Here is an 18,695-nt window from a genome sequence, read left to right on the forward strand (position 1 = left end):
ATATCTTTTCCCCTTTCCTCCTTAACAACCAAACTGCATAGCCTTCATGCACCCTGCTAAAAATTCTTGCTTCATCAGACTCCCTTGCAGCTAAGAATAGCCACATGATACAGTTTTAGCCAAAAAAACAAACAAACAAAAAAAAAAAACCCAAGGTGAGACTCTCTAGAAAGACTTGCTTCCCTGATAAAGGTCCTGGCCTTTCTACTTCTTCCTGACCGGAATGTGGAGGTAATGCCTGGAGACGCAGCAGCCATCTTGCCACTAGGTGACTGGCATGATATGAAGGTCCGTTTGCACACAGTGGAGCCTGAGAACTCGAGGGCCCTACGGAACCACCAAACCAGTTGTGAGTATCTATCCTGGGATTCTTACTGCATGAAATAAATAAACCTCGCTTTGTCTATACAACACGAGTATGATTTTCTGTTATCTGGAGCCAATCTCATTCCTGGTATTGTTGACAATAAGATAAACTTCACTGGCGATTCCAGGACAGTGAGTACATCCACATGCCAGGAGGGTGGGACACACCCCAATTCCTTCAGGACAGAAACTCCCGCACTTGGGACCCCTCCAGACCTCACTCTATGTACCTCTTCCTCTGGCTGTTCCTCTGTGTCCCTTATAACAAACTGGGAACCATAAAAAAATAAAATAAATATGTCCAGCCGGTGTACTCAGTGGTTGAGCGTTGACCTATGAACAAGGAGATCACGGTTCGATGCCTGGTCAGGGCATATGCCTGAGTTGCAGGTTCAATCCCCCGTGGGGGGCATGTGGGAGGCAGCCGATCTGTGATTCTCTCTCATCATTGATGTTTCTATCTCTCTCTCCCTGTCCCTCTCCCTTCTTCTCTAAAATCAATAAAAAATATTTTAAATAAATAAATCCCTATGGACAAACCTTTCGTGTAGTCAGTAATGTGGCCACTTCTTTAGCACACGCATCAAAACCTGCTGTCCAAATGAGTGCCTTTCCCCTCAGACTGGAGCAAACCTAAGAGGCGCTAGGGCCCAGTGCGACCCTGGCCTCAGCCTGCCCTTGCAGCTCTGCTGCTGAGATTCCCCACCTGCTCCCGGGCTGGGCTGCTCAGAGAGGCAGGCAGCTGGACCACCGGGCCAGGCGAGACAACGTGTGCTGTAATCCCAGACAGCTGCTCTGTCAGGGGGCTGGTTCCTGTGGCCAGGCGGAGCCCTCAGCAGAGCTCCAGAGCCCCTGGGAGGAGGGCCGGGACTGGGAGGACCAGGTGAGAACCCACAGTCTGTACCTCCTGAGCGGGAACTCTGAACCCAGCCATGTGGGGCCCCAGGAGCCACATCTGGAGGAACAGCCCTTAATGGCATGAGGCAGCCTCCGTCATTTTAAAAACATTTCAGAGAATTACACTTCCTGGATTTTCTTTTTTTCTCGACAAAAATCTTCCAGAGCAGAAAACTGAGACCATGTAGAAACCAAAAGACGCTGCCTGTAGATCTGCGTTAGCTGCCCCAAGCTCACCGTTACTCTATCCCCCGCGGTGTAGACCGCTGTACCTTCATGTCCGTTTGTGTAGACCGCTGCTCCTGCATGTCCGTGGCCACACTGCCACGGAGCTGTGTAAAAGGTTAGCATTTTCATTCTCACCTCCCTGAGTCTCACTGCAATCCTCCAAGTGGGCGGGGCCCTCGCCTCACCCATTCCACCGACCAGATAAGTTACATCATCAGAGCTCACTGTAAACTAACCTTTTCCAGTCTCAATGTGCTTTTTCTCCCGCATTATCTCACCTGATTTCCCCAGAAACTAACAACAGTGACAGCAGTAACATTTCCATTTTCAGACGAGTCAATTAAAGCTACCACCATTCCGTCTCGGGAGTTTAACTCTGGGACTGCCCCCGAGTTCAGGCTACACAATGCCAGCTTTCCCGTGGGAGTCACCATCCCTCAGGGCCCGACGAGGCAGGACCCCCTGAATCCACTCTGGGTAGAACCAACGCGTCCAAGGCAGCCTAGACCGGGTAGCACAGTCGGCTATGGGCTAGAAAGGGCCAGATTCGCCGTCTCCAGACTGGGTGTGAGCCAAGACACCTCCCTCCTCCTTATGCCCAAGCTGATACCAGACCTCCCCCCAGTGCCGTGGATGGGCCAGCTGGCTCTGGCATTGGGCCAGCTGCTTCTGCCAAATGGTCCCATTACATATCACAAACTGTCTTTCTAGCATTCTATTCCAGGTCTTTCTCCTCTCCCCACCACTCCTAACCTAGCTTCTCCAGCAATGAGGCCAACCTTCCATATCCACTCAGGTAAGAAACAGTCCCTCCAAAAGGCCTCCCCAGAGGTCCCAGCGCCGGAGGCATTTCCTGCCCTCAGCCCCAGGAAATGGGCGGAGGTGCCATGGACAGCAGCCAACGCTGTCTGCCACATGGCCTTGCATCCTAAAACCCTGGGTCCGTTTATTTTTAATATTACACAACAGCATTTTTCAAAGTGCTTGCCAATTTATGCTGTCATTCCAGCCTGATGCCAGCCTACCCCTCAGGGAGGAGGAGGGGACGGATACAGCAGTAGTGTCTCCATTTTGCAGGGGAAGAAACTGAGGCCAGCCGAAACCGGTTTGGCTCAGTGGATAGAGCGTCGGCCTGCGGACTGAAAGGTCCCAGGTTCGATTCCGGTCAGGGGCACGTACGTTGGTTGCGGGCACATCCCCAGTAGGGGGCGTGCAGGAGGCAGCTGATTGATGTTTCTCTCTCATCGATGTTTCTAACTCTCTATCTCTCTCCCTCTCTGTAAAAAATCAATAAAATATATTAAAAAAAAAAAAAAAATAAAAGTTAATAATGTTTCTAAAAAAAAAAAAGAAAAGAAAAGAAACTGAGGCCAGCACTGTCAAGTGGCTCATCCAAATCACACAGACAAACCCTCAGCTTCTGATGGACCTTCCCCTGCTCACCCACTGACCCCAACCCTGGAGCGGACACGGTCGCTCTCTGTTTCCTGGGACAGTATCAAAGGCAGGTTCAAAACAAAACCAACGGCCCCCTGAACTGAGTGGTAACTCTACCCATGTCACATGTAGGACCTGGGCAAGACCTTCGACGCTGTGGCTTCGTGTCACACCTCCCCACCCGTGTAGCAGGTGAAGGGACGCAGGACCTCTGGCCCGGCAGCACGAAGGAGTCTGCTCAAGCCTGTGGTAGGCGCGAAGGAAGGGAACAAAAAAAGTCAAAGGATAGTGGGGGGCAGGTGAGCTCCAAACGCAAGGGCTTCTCCTCCACAAGGTGCAAGGCAAGAAAGCGGGGTGGCCGGCCGACTGCTGCTGCACGTGGGTGCCGGGGAGGAGGCGGTTCCGGAGTTTTGATATAACATGGTGCGTTAAAAACACAATAACCACTCAGCACATCCACGGACCCAGTCTTAAGTTTTGGAAACGAGGAAAACCATGGTGACTAGCTGGAGGGAACTTAGCCACCAACGCAGCAGAAAGCACCACCTGCTCTGACTAACAGGTTCCAGCTACTAAATGTCACTTGCTTTTCCACACTGACTTTTGCTTTTCCCCAGCTGCCAGAAGCCAGTGTTGGTGGCCAAATGAAGCCATGTAGTAGGAAAAGAGCTGAGATGTTTCAGAGTCAGAGGTGGGCACAAACAGGGGTTTCCTGATTCACAAGAAAAAGCAAGATCTACCCCAAGCAGCCCAGAGGCTGGAAGTGAGCAGAAAGAGAGCTCCTATGCGTGGGGAGGTAAGGAGGGGAGGGGGCTGCCTCCTTCCCTGGAGCTCTCTCTAAGGGCAGGAAGGACCCCATCTTCTTTGGTGACATCTCCGGAAGAAAGGGTGGACTAGATGGCTTCTGAAAGATCCTTCCCGAGACGCCTGTGGTCTCCCAACAGCTAGGCTTCATCTGTTTTCCTCCCTGGGTGTGGGTCCCCCAAAGAGGAAGTTCGCTCCAAAATCTGCAAACACAGCTGCCTGAGGCCAAAAGTAAAATGCTTCGAGGCACAGAGTCCCTGCCACCATCTGATGAAAAACAGCCAAAGTGGCTTCTCATGCCCACAGGTCCCTGTGTTCCTCACAACTCCCGGAAAAGCCGAAAGCATCTTGAAAAGTCACACTAACCTACAGCTCACGGATCCCACCTGGCAGCTGACTGCATGTCCCTTCCTCACGCTCGGGTTGGAAACTCCCGCTGTCCCCCACGAAGGTTTGGCTGTGAGGGTTCAGGGGGGTGCCTGGGTCACAGTGCGCCTTAGTGAGCCTAAGTCGCCAACGTTTCTCTATTTATAGGGTCTCTATGGAAACGGGGCCAGCATTAGAGAGCTAATCGCTGGAAAAACCCACAGAGTTCTACTCTCTGGGATGCGAAGTGAATTGCGGAAGTCTCCAACGGCTCTTCAGAAGCTTCGGGTGGGGACCCCGGGGTTGGAGGGGGACGGGAGCTGTCACCCCAGGTCTGGCACCAAGGACCACAAGGAAGCGTGAACAGGCCTGTTTGGGGTTTCTTTAGAAGCACAGTGATGAAAGGATTTTTTTTTTAATCATTTCTTCTCCAGCATCACAGCGGACATTAAAAAACAGACCTCAACTCGGGCAAATGATTTCCCCATTCCCAATTTTATTCGTTTCCTTCGTGGCTTACAGAGCAAATCCAAGGTGGGACAGTTGACCTCACCCATCGGGTCATCAGGCAGAACAGACTCAACATCCACCAGCACAGAAGGTTGTGATTCAAATTACCTGCATGGTGTGCCCTCTCCCTGCCTCCCCCTCCGTAAAGCCCTCTCTGACCACACCATCTGCAGTGAGCTCACCGCCCCCCACCCCTGCTCTGAACTCTAGACTCTAGAGTCTAGAGCAGGGGTCCTCAAACTTTTTAAACGGGGGGCCAGTTCACTGTCCCTCAGACAGTTGAAGGGCTGGACTATAGTTTAAAAAAAAAACTATGAACAAATTCCTATGCACACTGCACATGTCTTATTTTGAAGTAAAAAAACAAAACCGCAAAAACACCTGCATGTGGCCCGCGGGCCGTAGTTTGAGGACGCCTGGTCTAGAGAGCACATTATCTGCAATTAATCGTGTACTGCCTCATGATATGGCTTCCCCCGCTCTCTCAAATGTCACCCAAACTTTTCACTGGCTTTTGGACGAAATTCACAATGAGCATACGAGTGAATGGAGGACAGGACCTATATCATCTATATCTTAGTGTCCCTAATATTACCCGGCAGAGACCGCAACACAAACACGGCGAGTGCTACTTAATTATGTTTATTTTCTGAGTGGAACTATCCACGTCTACAAAAGGATCTTTAAAAGGTCATTTCATCCTTAGACAACTACTTTTCCAAAGATTTAAAGTGCTTAGTAGGGCCCTAGCTGGTTTGGCTCAGTGGATAGAGCCTGTGGACTGAAGGATCCCAGGTTCGATTCTGGGCAAGGGCACATGCCCGGGTTGCAGGCTTGATCCCCAGGGGGCGTGCAGGAGGCAGCCAACCAATGAGGATCAAGGTGAAGGGACGCGGGACCTCTGGCCCAGCAGCACGAAGGAGTCTGCCAACTCCTTCGTGGTTGGCTGCCTCCCTCGTCCCTTCTCTCTCATCATTGATGTTTCTATCTTTCTCTCCCTCTCCCTTCCTCTCTGAAATCAATAAAAGTATATTTTTTTAAAAAGTGCTTAGGGCCGCGTTTTGTCGTGTCTAACCCAGATCCCTCCCGCTGCATTGTCAGCCCTTGTCTGAGTAACTGACGGGATCAAGCTGGCGTGGAGGCGCGTGACAGACCCAGGAGCTCCAACGGGTTCCCTGTCCCCACACGTGGCTTAGGTGGGGCTCGTGTCCCTACTGCCAGGACGGGCGTCACTCAGTTAACTTGGCTGAAATGAGGAAACCTTTCACCATTTGGTTTGGAGAGTCAACTGCTGTCTTTCTCACATCATCACGAAAAGTACCTGCTATCCCTCGACAGCTTTGTTCTAACGTCTTAAGAAGGAGAGAGGCTGACGCGTTTGGCTGGCTGAGGTGGACCCTGTTCCAGCCAAGCCCCCGTTCTAAGAAGGACCCTCCTAGTCTATGAGGATGTCAAAAGGAGGTGCCATTTCTCACAGGAGCGATGAAGGTGGAGATGAGTTTTAAGTTGGCCTCCACGACCATCACTGAGAAGCCAGCTGGGCTTTTTCCCAGCCCCGACACTCACTTTTTTTTTTTTTTTAAACTTCAACCCCAAATTCAGATCCTAGCAGATGTTTCCATTCCTTGAGGGAGAGATTCTTGTTGATGGGATTGGCAGTTAAGACACAAGTAGATGCACTGAACGGACATTCTGTAAACACTGAGCCTGCAGGACAGATCCCACTAGCACTAGGCAGCTGGGAATTGATCTAGAACACACGTGGCAGGAGAACAGAGAGCTTCTTTTGCCACATGCTTTCCCATCGGTCGCTAGTTCCTCCTGAGCCTACGTACAGGGCTGCTCTGAATGTTACTGAAGACAGAGGGGATGGGAGTGGGGCAATCCCAGGCCCCGGGAGCCCTGCCCTCCTCACATTAAGGGCAGGTGGAATGAAAACAGGTGATCTCGCCCTAGCCCAGTGGTTCTCAACCTTTCTTTTTTTTTTAATATATATTTTTATTGATTTTTTTTACAGAGAGGAAGGGAGAGAAAGAGAAAGATCGATGAGAGAGAAACATCAATCAGCCACCTCCTGCACACCCCCCACTGGGGACATGCCTGCAACCAAGGTACATGCCCCCCGACCGGAACCGAACTCGGGACCCTTCAGTCCGCAGGCCAGCGCTCTATCCACTGAGCAAAACCGGTCAGGGCAGGTTCTCAACCTTTCTAATGCCGCGACCCTTTTAATACAGTTCCTCATGTTGTGGTGACCCCCAACCATAAAATTATTTTTGGTCTTAGGCAACCCTGCTAGCGGTACTCAACCTGTGGGTCGCAACCCACAGGTTGAGAACCGCTGCTGTAGAGCCTCAGACCATCGGAAAACACAGATATTTACATTACGATTTATTAACAGTAGCAAAATTACAGTTATGAAGTAGCAACAAAAATAATTTTATGGTTGTGGGTCGCCACAACATGAGGAACTGTATTAAAGGGTCGCGGCATTAGAAAGGTTGAGAACCACTGCCCTAGCCGGTTTGGTTCTGTGGGTAGAGCAGTGGACCGCAGATCCGAAGACTGAAGGGACCCAGGTTTCATTCCAGTCGAGGGCACGGACCTCGGATGCAGGCTCAATCCCCAGCCCCTGCCTGGGCGTGTGCCTGAGGCAACCAATCCCTGTGTCTCTTTCACATTGATGCTTCTCTCTGTGTGTCTCTTCCCCTCCCTTCCACTCTCTCTAAAAAAAACAATCGAAAAATATCCTCAGATGAGGATTAACAAAAAACAAAGCAAACAAACAGGTGACCTCACCATTCTTCAGCTCCCTCCACTGGTCCTGACTATTTACAGGCTGGGAAAACAAGTGCCATTCCAGCCCCAAAGGGTGCTGTCCCTAAAGGGACCTGGCCCCTGCCATTTCACTCCCCGCTTGGAAAGCCCCGATCTTCTTGTTTCATAATTAACATTCCACCCTGACTTTAATATCTTGCTCTATGTCCACCTCCCCCAGAACATCTTTTCCAATTAACCCCGTGTGCTTCTGATTCCATCCTATGATGCTTGAAGCACCCTGAAACTCATGTGTCCTTCGATGGATGACTTTCCTGCAAGGACTCCATCCTGTTTGACTGGGAGCTCACCTAGAGGCAGAGGCAGTGCCCGCTGCCAAAGAACTTGATCTTCCATGACCTTGCTCTTAGGTCTACCTCAAGCCTGCCTCCCCCAAGGGCCCAGCTCCCACCTGAGATTGCAGGGATCTCCACACCTCAGCACCTCACTTCTAAAGTGGAACCAGGAGCCTCGAGGTGCAGCCAGGCCACACAGAGCCACCCTCTTGCCATGGGAACCTCCCCCTGAGTCCCAGAGCGCACACTCCTGCATCCCGCCCACATTCCTATGAATAGCTTGTCTATTCCACTGAAAAAGTGGAGAAACCCAGACCCATTAATTTTATCAAAACCCTAGGGCCTAGGCCTTAAAAAAAAAAAAAAAAGTAAAATAAACAAAAGAACAGAACAAGCAGCAGTTTCCCGGGAATGCCAATGTTCTCTTTCTTGACTTGGGCAGTAGGGAGATGGGGTGTTGGTTTTGCGATTGTTACTTGAAGCATACCTGTCTTTTCAGACACTTGTGTATATGCAGGTCGTATTTCACAGTTTAAAACAGCGCCTTTCCCACTGAAGGCGTTCAGCACCTGTGGACCGTGATCCCTTCCCCAGTGGGCCCTCGGCAGGAGTGCTGAGAGAGCAGGGCCACCGTGGGGTGCGGGCTGAGGCCTGGCGCTCCCCAGGAAAGGCGGAGGAGGGGCTGTGACTTGCCCCCGGCTTCTAATTGCTTTTCCTGACCTTCCTGAGTGGGACCAGTGTATGGTGGGAATGAAAGCACATGAGCAGGAACCCAAATGGGTCTTGGGTCAAAAGCACTTGGAATAATGGAATTTGGAGCCACCCCCTGTTTTTTCCCGGAAAAATATAAATACTGCTCAGAAATCCCTGGGGAAATTATTCGCAGGGGCTTTTGTGAGGGAAAAGAACCTCCAGGGAAATGCTTCTGGCCGGCACATCCAGACCCTTCCTTTCCGGAAATTCCTCCTGCTACACCAGAGGGAGGTAGGGAGGGGTGGGGGCCCGGGGAGGAGGGAGGGAGGGCAGGGGAAAGAGAGCAGAAGGGAGAAGATTGGGGGTTTCCTCCCCTGCCTTCAGCTTCTGAACTGCATCAGGACAGGACCACGGACCTGCGCTTAGCCACGCCCCCCGGCCTCAGATTGTCCATCACCTGCTGTATTTGTAACAGGAGTGTGTGCTGCCCGTCCCTTTCTGCCGCTTTCCCGAGCTCCGCCCCCCTCCCGTTCTCCCTGGAGCTGGGTTCCTCGCCGGAGAATGCCAGTGTACCTTGGGTCAGCCAACACTCTCTGTGGCCAGCAGTCCTGGCATCTCCTAGCAGGGTTTCTGGGAGCAGCAAAGGGCTGGATAATGATGACAGTGGAATCAAGACATGAGCTCGGGCGGTTCAACAGGAACCCAAGCCACAGAGGGAAGGGGTGTGCCTCTGGATTGTCGCGTGAGGAGTAGCTCAGACGGCCCCAACCTAGCTGCACCAGCCTCCCTGTAGGGCAATGTTCATGTTCAGGTTGGCAGTTACCGTTTGATGATGGCTCTGAAACTAGTTAAGACTGTTGCTTAACTATTTCCCCTTCTTTTCACTGGCCCTCCCCATCCCATAACCACAGATGCCAGGCCACGGGAGCAGAAGTTTTACAGTGCAGAGCGAGATGCTCCACAAGGCCACAGGACCGAAGGGCTGAAGGATGGAGGGACGGGGAGGGAGACCACAGGCGAGCGCCACCGCCCCCCCTCCCCGCCCCCCGCCCCAACACCTCGCTGCCACTGGTCAGGCATCATTCAGATCTCTCTGGCAAAGGCTAAAATGCTCTCTTCTCCCCACCCCCTCACCTCAATGGAGGTGCTCCACACAAAGCCTCTTACTTCCTTTGCCCCTTTCTCAAGAGGACCTTCCTCCACTGCACTCCACCCATCACAATGCCTGAGGCTGTCACCAGAAAATACAAGTGGGACTGAGGGACCGAAAGCTCCCATCTCCGAAGTTTAAGATGAACACAAAAGCAAACCGGAACTGCTGGTCTCCCTCGGCCAGACACAGGTGTGAAGCAGGGGGTGTTCAAAATTAAACTTGCCCCTTCCTTGTACGGCCATCAAATCGAGAACAGCTCAGCGTTGACCCAGTGCGAGAGCCGATGGTGGAATTTTCCCATCGCTGGGAGGCTGTGCCAACGTTGGAAAACAAGTCTGGACACATCTAGTATTCCTAGTCCCTTTCTCCGGAAAAGGGGCTCAGAAAAGCGGGGTGATTTGCCCGAGATCACACAGCAAATCAAACTGCAATAGCCCCCAAGTTCATGTCTGGCTCTGCGGTCCCTCCCCTGTAAACATGTGTGAAAGCAGACTGAGAGAAACAGCCCTGCCGGTCTCCCTGTGCTCCCACCAGCAGGCAGCAGCTATGTTGTCTGCTCCTTGCTGCCAACCTGGTCCAGAGGGCTGAGATCCACCTCAGGGGTCTGTTTTCTCCGGGGCGGGAGTGGGGGGATCCAACTCCTTTTGTCACACCTGGTGTTAATTTTGGTTCAGGGGAGTTCAGCATTCAATAGCAAGTGTAGAGGTGTTGCTATTTTTACCGCAACCAGAATGAAGGTGTCACCAGAGAGAGAGAGAGAGAGAGATGTTATAGAGTGAGGTGAACAAGCTTCTTAAAGTAGCTTTATCTACAGAGGCAGACACTGCAGCCCTCACACCACAAACGGCCCATCTTGGGGGGGCGGGGATGGAGGATGAACGGAGCCCACAGTTTCCACTGCTGGCCTAAGCTGGAGTGTGGGGGGGCTTCGGAGCTGCTCTTTCTGGACTCAGGGTGAGGGTCCACCTGATGAAGGAACCAGAGTTCGCTGGCCAAACTCATCCACCTCGGCCCGGAATGAAGCTGAAGTCTGCAGCAGAAGGCTGCCCCCCCCACCCCCACCCCCACCACAGCATTCAGGGCATCCCTGTCCCTTCACCATCTCCTTTAAAATAGGACCCACGCCTCCTGAGCACACAGGGTGGGCTCCAGGGTGACAGCGGGGCCAGGCCCCCAGCTTCCTGTGCACAGCCTGGCCCGCGGAACTCATCTTCAGACATCAGGCTAGCCCCGGACCTCTGAAAAGGGCAGCAGACCCAGAGGTCACATTCGAGGAACTACTACAATTTTTTAAAAAAATCACACACAAGGAGCTAGCTGTCCCCCTTCTCATCCCTCCCCGAGGAACACAGACAGGTCACACACACAGGTAAGAGCACACTCACCTGCGCTCTGACTTCCTGACTCTGAGCCGCTCAGGCCAAACGAGGAATGTCATTGGCTTATTCTGGTGAGCTCCTTAGTGTCTGCTGCTATAGGATACAGGCTTTATTTGACATAGCGAGTCCGTTCCCTCCCCTAGTCCAGACCTCGCACCCCCTCTGGAGAAAATCTCCCCGAGGCATCAATCTCCAAGGCATCTGAGTTCCTTCCGTGGGCTGACATCGCGCTCAGTCTGGAGGTGAGCTGGCTTGAGAAGCCTGAGCCTGCAGTCCCTGCTCCAGCTAAGGTGCGTTATTTATCGCAGCTGCTGTTTTCATTAATATAGAGACATACTCAATGCAGCTCGATAATTTTCCCAGCACCCTCAGGCTGGAAAATAAACCACTCCCCGCTGCGTGTGATCAGCTCTCTCGGATTCTGGTTCTAACCGCCGGCTCAGCATGTGTGCAACTTGAACCGAGGCCCCAAACCAGCCCAAGTGCTCGGCCACCTGTCAGTTCTCCACCCGGGGGTTTGGTTCCACGAGCAGGCAGGCAGGCAGGGATGGCCAAGCACTAGCTTAACCTCTGGCTCCACCTAACGGCAAGAAGTCCACACTCCCCTTTCACAGATGGACAAACTGAGCTTCACCCAGAAAGGCCTCCAAAGGAGGAAACCAGTTCAGCAAAGAAGATGAACGGTCCTGTGTGGCCTTCCGCGCTGTCCTTGTCTCCCTCTGCCATCTCACAGGACGGAGAGTGGCGTCAACTTTTTGGTTAGCATCTTGGATTTCTCCAGCCCTTTGTCTGGGACTAGCACTTCACACATTATCTTTCAAACATATCTTTATGGGTGAGTCACTAGAAGGTCTGCTGCATAACGAGGAACAAACACAGAAGCCTGAAATGGAGCCGAAAGACAGAGGCACTAATGGTACCTGAAGCCCAGCCCGGGGTTCTGGCCCAACATCCTCTCTGACCTTTGCCTGGCTTTCCCATCACTTGCATCCTGTGAAAGCACTTGGGCGCGGGGCAGGGGAAAAAGCTAAGTCGCCGGCTGGCCCGGCCAGGGGAGGGTCTGTGCTCACCTTTAAATCGGGAGGCTTGCTTCGGGGTCCCGGGTTGGGCGCCGAGGCCGCGCCCGCGTCTGAAGTTGGCCCGCCAGCAGAGTTAGCACCCAGGGCCGACCCAGGCCGGAGGTCCGCGCCGGGCAGGTGGCAAACGGCATCTTCCAGCCCACCTCCATCCTCCTCTCCCTGCTGTTGCTGCAGCTCGTCCGATTTGCACCTCTTCATGCTGTTTGTGGGTCGGCCGGGGGAATCTGTCCTTCCCGCGACCCGTCTTGCGGGGAGGGGGGGGGGGGAGACCGCACCCCCTCTTACACTCAGAAACGAGGCCCACGATCTAAATGACCAACGAGGAAAGGAGTCGACGGAATACGATTTCTTGAATTAAGAAATAAATCTTTAAAGGAGAGGGAGGAGGGAGCGAGGAGGGGAGCCTCGGTTACAGCCTGGAATAGTTCCCGACGACCCGGAGAGCGCAGGCAGAGCACAGTCGAGGCTGGCCGGCAGGAGTCCTGGGGCGATCATTGGAGCGGGAGGAGGAGGGTGGCCCCCGGCCCCCGAACTTTCTGCTTCAGGGCACGGCCAGGGCAGGGGAGCTGAGCAGCGCAGCGCATCCCTCTGGGTTGGCCGGGCTCTGGGCGAGGCAGGGCTGGGGGCTGCCGGCCGGGCAGGACCTCGGCGGCCGCCCTCGGCGCCGGCTGGGGCCCCCCGGCCCTGCCACCGGCCCCCGCCCCGCATGGACCGGTCGCGGAGCCTGCGGCGCGCCGGCGCGCCGGGCCTCCTCGCTCCCCGCCCGCGGCCCGCTCCCCGCCGGCGCGCTGCCTGCTGCAAAGCCGCGACCGCAGCCAAAGCCAACGGCGAACGCAACCTACCCCGCCCGGCGCCTCCGCCTGGCAGGGGAAGGCGAGGCAAGGAAGGAGTGACAACGGCAACGAGCCAATGGGAAGCCTGCAGGGCCGAGGGGGCGTCACACCGCCACGTTTTAGGGTTGGTTGCACGGTGTGCGCCCCCAGGAGAAGTCTGGAGGGCTCTGCCGAGGCGTCCTGGCATTGCGGAGAGGGCTGCGGAGTAGGGGCGGGGACAGCGGGCCACCCGGGACCAGGGTGACAGATGCTGCAGGGAACCTTCCAGGAAAGACTCTCGGGATTACTCCCACCCACTCAGTTTTATTTGGTGGGGAGGGGGCGCAGTAGGTGTGCTTATCATCACTGCTTTTTTCTCTCTAACTTTGCACACTGTATATATATATACCAGAGTCCTGGTGCACGGATTCGTGTGCCGGTGGGGTCCCTCGGCCTGGCCTGCAGGATCAGGCCAAAACCAGCAGTCGGACATCCCCCAGGGGTCCCGGATTGGGAGAGAGTGCAGGCCAGGCAGAGGGACTCCACCGGTGCACAAATCGTACACCAGGACTCTAGTATGCATATAAGATCTTTAGTTAATTTCTTCTCGTCCTCCCTCTCCCCCCTGCCCTCTGAGATTCATCAGCCTGTTCCATGTTTCCATGCCTGTGCGTTGAGTGTCTGCCCCCTGGTAGTCAGTGCACATCATAGCTACCAGTCAACGGTGGCCAGTCAGACACTTAGCATATTAGCCTTTCAGATAGATAGATAGATAGATATATAGATAGATAGATATATAGATATAGATATCCCTTCAATGTGGAAGACTCTGGTCCCTAGGAAACTTGGTCTGAAACAGAAACTCAGAGCTACATTCAGCGCTGCAAACGCAGAGGGAAAGGGGCTTCTTCTGTCCCATTGTCCCTTCCCCCACTTTAACTCTCATGAGTCTTAGCTTTACGCTCCGGAATGACAACGTCTTTCACGTTTGAACACAATAATGAGTGTGAGCGTTCCTTGTAAACTATAAAGAGCTTTTTAAATAAGAAAGGATGTTAGTGGCAGGAGATTGGGACGTATGGGAGAGAAGGAGAGGAACGCAATCTCTTTTTCCCATAAATCTCAGCCAAACTGCACCGAGTAATCTGAAGGCAGAAGAGAGCAAATATTGGGGTAACCAATATACAGAGCCTAGTAATAACAAGGCCATCCGAATGCCTACTGTGTGCTTACTTGTTGCCCATCCAGCAGCCTGGAACAACAGTTCTCAAAGAATGGTTCTGGGACCAGCAGCATCAGCAGCACATGGGATCTTGATCGAATGCAAAGTATTGGACACCAGCCAGATCTACCGAATCAGAAATCTGTTTTAACAAGCCCTCCAGGTATTTCTGATGCAAGCTAACATTTGAGGACCACTGGCCCAGACTGTTAGTGAAGGGGACACTGACTCTGTGAGTCACAGGGATGATCTCCACTGTTTTACAGTTTAACAATCCTTTTTACACCCATCATACTATTCTAGCCTCATGTCAGTCCTACTAGCCTGTGAGTTTCTTTCTTTTTTAAAAAAAAATATATATTTTATTGTGTGTTTTTTTACAGAGAGGAAGGGAGAGGGATAGAGAGTTAGAAACATTGCTGAGAGAGAAACATTGATCACCTGCCTCCTGCACACCCCCTACTGGGGATGTGCCCACAACCATGGTACATGCCCTTGACCGGAATCGAACCTGGAGCCCTTCAGTCCACAGGCGGACACTCTATCCACTGAGTCAAACTGGTTAGGACTAGCCTGTGAGTTTCTTGACTCTCTTCCATCTTCTTCCCATTCTAGTCACTCATCTTAATGTGCATCCTAGAAGAGTCTAAGTTGTTAAGAATTTGCTTTCTAAACTAGGCAGCTCCATTTTTAGAAGATGGGAACTTAGGATGGGTTGGTAATGTAACCCCCGCCCCTCCACCATATCCACTACACAGTATCAGACACCATGTAGAAGAAACGCAAGCTGCAAGCCTGCCGCATTTCCAAAGGTGAGGGAAAGGCTACATGCCGTGAAGACCTAGGCAGATCTAGACAGAACCAGTGGGGCAGATTCCCAGGGTGCAAGATGTCAGGCAGAGGAGTCTACTGCCCCCTGCCTGACTGGCCCCAGAGAAATGCAGGGGCCTCACAGACCCTGGGCCAGCCTTGGGGGGCAAGCAGTGACCAGCAAATGGTGAACCTACATGGACACATGATCAGGACCTGACTCTAAGCTGAAGAAAAGTGGAGAGATGGTGTGAAGCTTTAAGGAAGCAGAGACTATTACCATTTTGACTTATGCCTCATTTCTGTACTAGGTTGAAGTGACCTTAAGTTTGATTTTTAAAAATTTTATTTGTTGGTTAGAGAGAGAGAGAGAGAGAGGAGAGAGAGAGAGAGGCATTGATGTTCCACTTATTTATGCATTCATTAGTTGATTCTTGTAAATGCCCTGACCAGGGATCAAACCTGCAACCGTGGCATATCTGAACAACACTCTAACCAGTTGAGCTACCCGGCTAAGGCCTTGGTTTTTATATTATCACTAGAGGCCCAGTGCACGAATTCATGCACCAGTGGGGTCCCTCGGCCTGGCCTGCGGGATCAGGCTGAAACCAGCTCTCTGACATACCCCAAGGGTCCCGGATTGCGAGAGGGTGCAGGCCAGGCTGAGGGACCCCACTGGTGGTGCATGATCAGGGCAGGGGAGGGATGCGGGAGGTTGGCCAGCCAAGGAGGGACTGAGGGAGGGCTCGAGGGTGTGTCCAGCCCATCTCGCCCAGTCCTGATTGGCTGGACCCCAACAGCAAGCTAACCTACTAGTCGGAGCATCTGCCCCCTGGTGGTCAGTGCACGTCATAGCGAGCAGTTGAGCGGCCTTAGCATATCATTAGCATATTACGCTTTGATTGGTTGAATGGCCAACCGGTTGACCGTACACTTAGCATATTAGGCTTTTCTCATATAGGATACACATAGCCAAATTTCCTATTTGTGGTCATATTTAACAAGGTGTGATGCAGATCAACAAAAAGTCTGTGGTGTGTTTCATGAAATCAACTAATACTTTACATTCCGTTTTGGAGAGGCAGGATAGCATAGTCATTAAGACTTCAGACTCTGATCAGACTGCTTGGGGAACCAATCCTGGCTCTGCTCTCCTCTGAGTATGTGATTGGAGGCCAGTTCTCTAGCCTCTTTATGCCAAGATTCCTCATTTGGAAGGGGGGATACTGACTGTATCTACCTTAGTGGGTATTGGGTAATAGGGTGGGCGAACGTAGGTTTACAGGAGTTCAGATGGAAAAAGACATGCAGGTTATGATTATTGCAATAGTTTTATTAACTCAGAATGATGTATATTTCATATACATTCACAACGGTAAACCTACTTTTGCCACCTCTGTCTGTAAAGCACTTAGATATTGCCTGGCACAGAGGGAAGGTGATACCTATAATCAGAGATGTCATCTGGTTTCAAAAGCGTTGCACATTCCACTCCAACGGTTCTATCCTTGGTAGTTCATTTAAATGTGTCGCACCCACTTCTGACTTCCACTGAGTGTCATATTGTAGAACAAATGTGCTACTGCCAAGGAAGTTTGAGTGGGAAGTCTGTGTAGAGAGCTGTGTGACCTGCCACAGCCAGTTTGAAGCTGATAGCACATTTTCATTAGCCATCGTAAATTCTTTTTTTTGTTGTTGTTAAGTATTTTTATTGATTTTTTACAGAGAGGAAAGGAGAGGGCTAGAGAGTCAGAAACATCTATGAGAGAGAAACATTGATCAGCTGCCTCCTGCACACCTCCCACTGGGCAGACAACCAAGGTACATGACCTTGACCGGAATCAAACCTGGGACCCTTCAATCCGCAGGCCGACGCTCTATCCACTGAGCCAAACCGGTCAGGTCAACCATCATCAGTTCTTGAGTACCTAAGAGAAATAGAACCTGAAAGTGTTTTGATTGAAATTCTGTTTAAAGGATTGGCTCCTTCTATTTTTCTAGGCTTCTTGGGGAAAATACAGGCACATACTATGTGTTGATGTTCAAGATGATTCCAGATGGATATTGTAAGGATTAACTAGACAATGTATGTGAAGATGCTTGGCACATGGTATGTGCTCAGTAAACCTGAATGAAACAGAAATGATCAACTTGTCCAAGCCCCTGTCTGCCACGTGAGAAAGGCAGAATTGTCCCACGAAGATGAATGCTTTTTGTCAAAGGAAATCCCAGTTTGAAAGGGGCCTCTCCAGGTAGTATCAAATTTGTGAAACCAGTAAGTTGTATAAACAAGGATAAAGATAAGGGTTGTGGAATCCTGTTCCTTTGTCAGCAGCCAGTTCATTTAGCTTGATAAACTGATACAGTTTTAATTATAGAGGATAAGTTGCTGAAATCAACAAGTAAGCATAGAGTAGGGTGTGTGTGTGTGTGTGCACGTAAAATCAATTAAGTCTGAGAAATAAAAGGCTTCTTTTTGCCAATAGCAAGAGGCTTGTAGATTATCCAAGAAAATTGTTTCCTATTCTGTAGACATTCTTTAAAAAACATTTTTATTAAGATTATTTTATTTTTTAAAATATATTTTATTGATTTTTTTTTTTTTTTTCAGAGAGGAAGGGAGAGGGAGAGAGACTTAGAAACATCGATGAGAGAGAAACATCAATCAGCTGCTTCCTGCACACCCTCTACTGGGGATGTGCCCGAAATCAAGGTACATGCCCTTGACAGGAATCAAACCTGGGATCCTTGAGTCTGCAGGCCGACGCTCTATCCACTGAGCCAAACCGGTTAGGGCAAGATTATTTTATTTTTTAAAAGTTTTATTTTAATTTAAAAACACATTTTACATATGAAATGGGTAGGTAGTTTTCGAGAGCTATTTTATTTTATTTTTATTTTATTTTTTTATTATTTTTTTTTCTCTTTTATTTTTTCGAGAGCTATTTTAAACATATGGAGTAGACTGCTTTTCTGAGAAGGTGAAAGCATTCTTTAGAACGACTAGATATAATAATTTTGATTACTGTATTTTGATACCAGCATCATTACAAATATTCCTTTGTGGATGTAACTTTCTTCCCTTTCTTTCGGAGATATCCATTTCCCCTTAAAAATAAATTGGGTTCTGTTGGATTGGGAGGAGGGAACTATGCAAATCATCCTCAGGGAGATTGGCTAGATTGTTGATTACATCACCATCCCACCACCGCAATCCAGGCTTTCGATTGGCTATTGTAAAAGGCAGGCAGGACCAGGAAGGCTCTGCTTAGCTCATGAGTTGGAGAAGGCTCTGTGTCTAAACAAACGTTATCCTGTTTTTTTTTTATTTAAAACGTACTCAGGAGCATTTTCCAGATGTCATTACATTTTCCATGTTACTGCGTATGCAATTAGACATATGCTAAGTAAACGTCTAAAATGACAGGTTACCATTCTATCAAGTGAATATATCCTGGTTTAACCTCCTTATTCTTAGATAATTATTTCCATTTTTCACCTTCAGAAATAAACTATAATTACTCTTTTTTATTCAGAAATGGCATATATTATTCCTCCATAGCATAGAACCTCTGATACCGGTCAATGTTTTAAAGGACTGAACAAACTGAATAGATTATCCAGCTTGTGACCTTTGCTCTCCCAGCATCCCTAGGCCTGGATGGGAGGCTCCAGGGTCCGGCTGGTCCCTGGAGCGGTGACTCTCCTATCGGTGGTACAACAAGCTGGAAGTTTCTGTTTCTCCTTTCAGGGAGGATGCGTATTCCTCATTCTGGGTGCTTGTTGCTGCTCCGTGATGGGAGAAAAGTCACAATAATCATGGCCA

The 18,695-nt window shown here is 50.8% G+C and overlaps 1 protein-coding gene across 1 annotated transcript in view; it reads right to left on the reverse strand.

The window, feature by feature from the left end:
• Nucleotides 1–12,228, reverse strand: part of TMCC2 (transmembrane and coiled-coil domain family 2) — a 36,713-nt gene extending 24,485 nt beyond the window's left edge. Inside the window, exon 1 of the mRNA XM_008154203.3 lies at nucleotides 12,017–12,228. Within this exon, the coding sequence (XP_008152425.2) occupies nucleotides 12,017–12,223 (207 nt within the window). The 5' untranslated portion in view covers nucleotides 12,224–12,228. The remainder of the gene's footprint in view (nucleotides 1–12,016) is intronic.
• Between the last annotated feature and the right edge of the window lie 6,467 nt (nucleotides 12,229–18,695).

Source organism: Eptesicus fuscus, chromosome 22 (assembly GCF_027574615.1).
Source record: "Eptesicus fuscus isolate TK198812 chromosome 22, DD_ASM_mEF_20220401, whole genome shotgun sequence".
Taxonomy (NCBI): domain Eukaryota; kingdom Metazoa; phylum Chordata; class Mammalia; order Chiroptera; family Vespertilionidae; genus Eptesicus; species Eptesicus fuscus.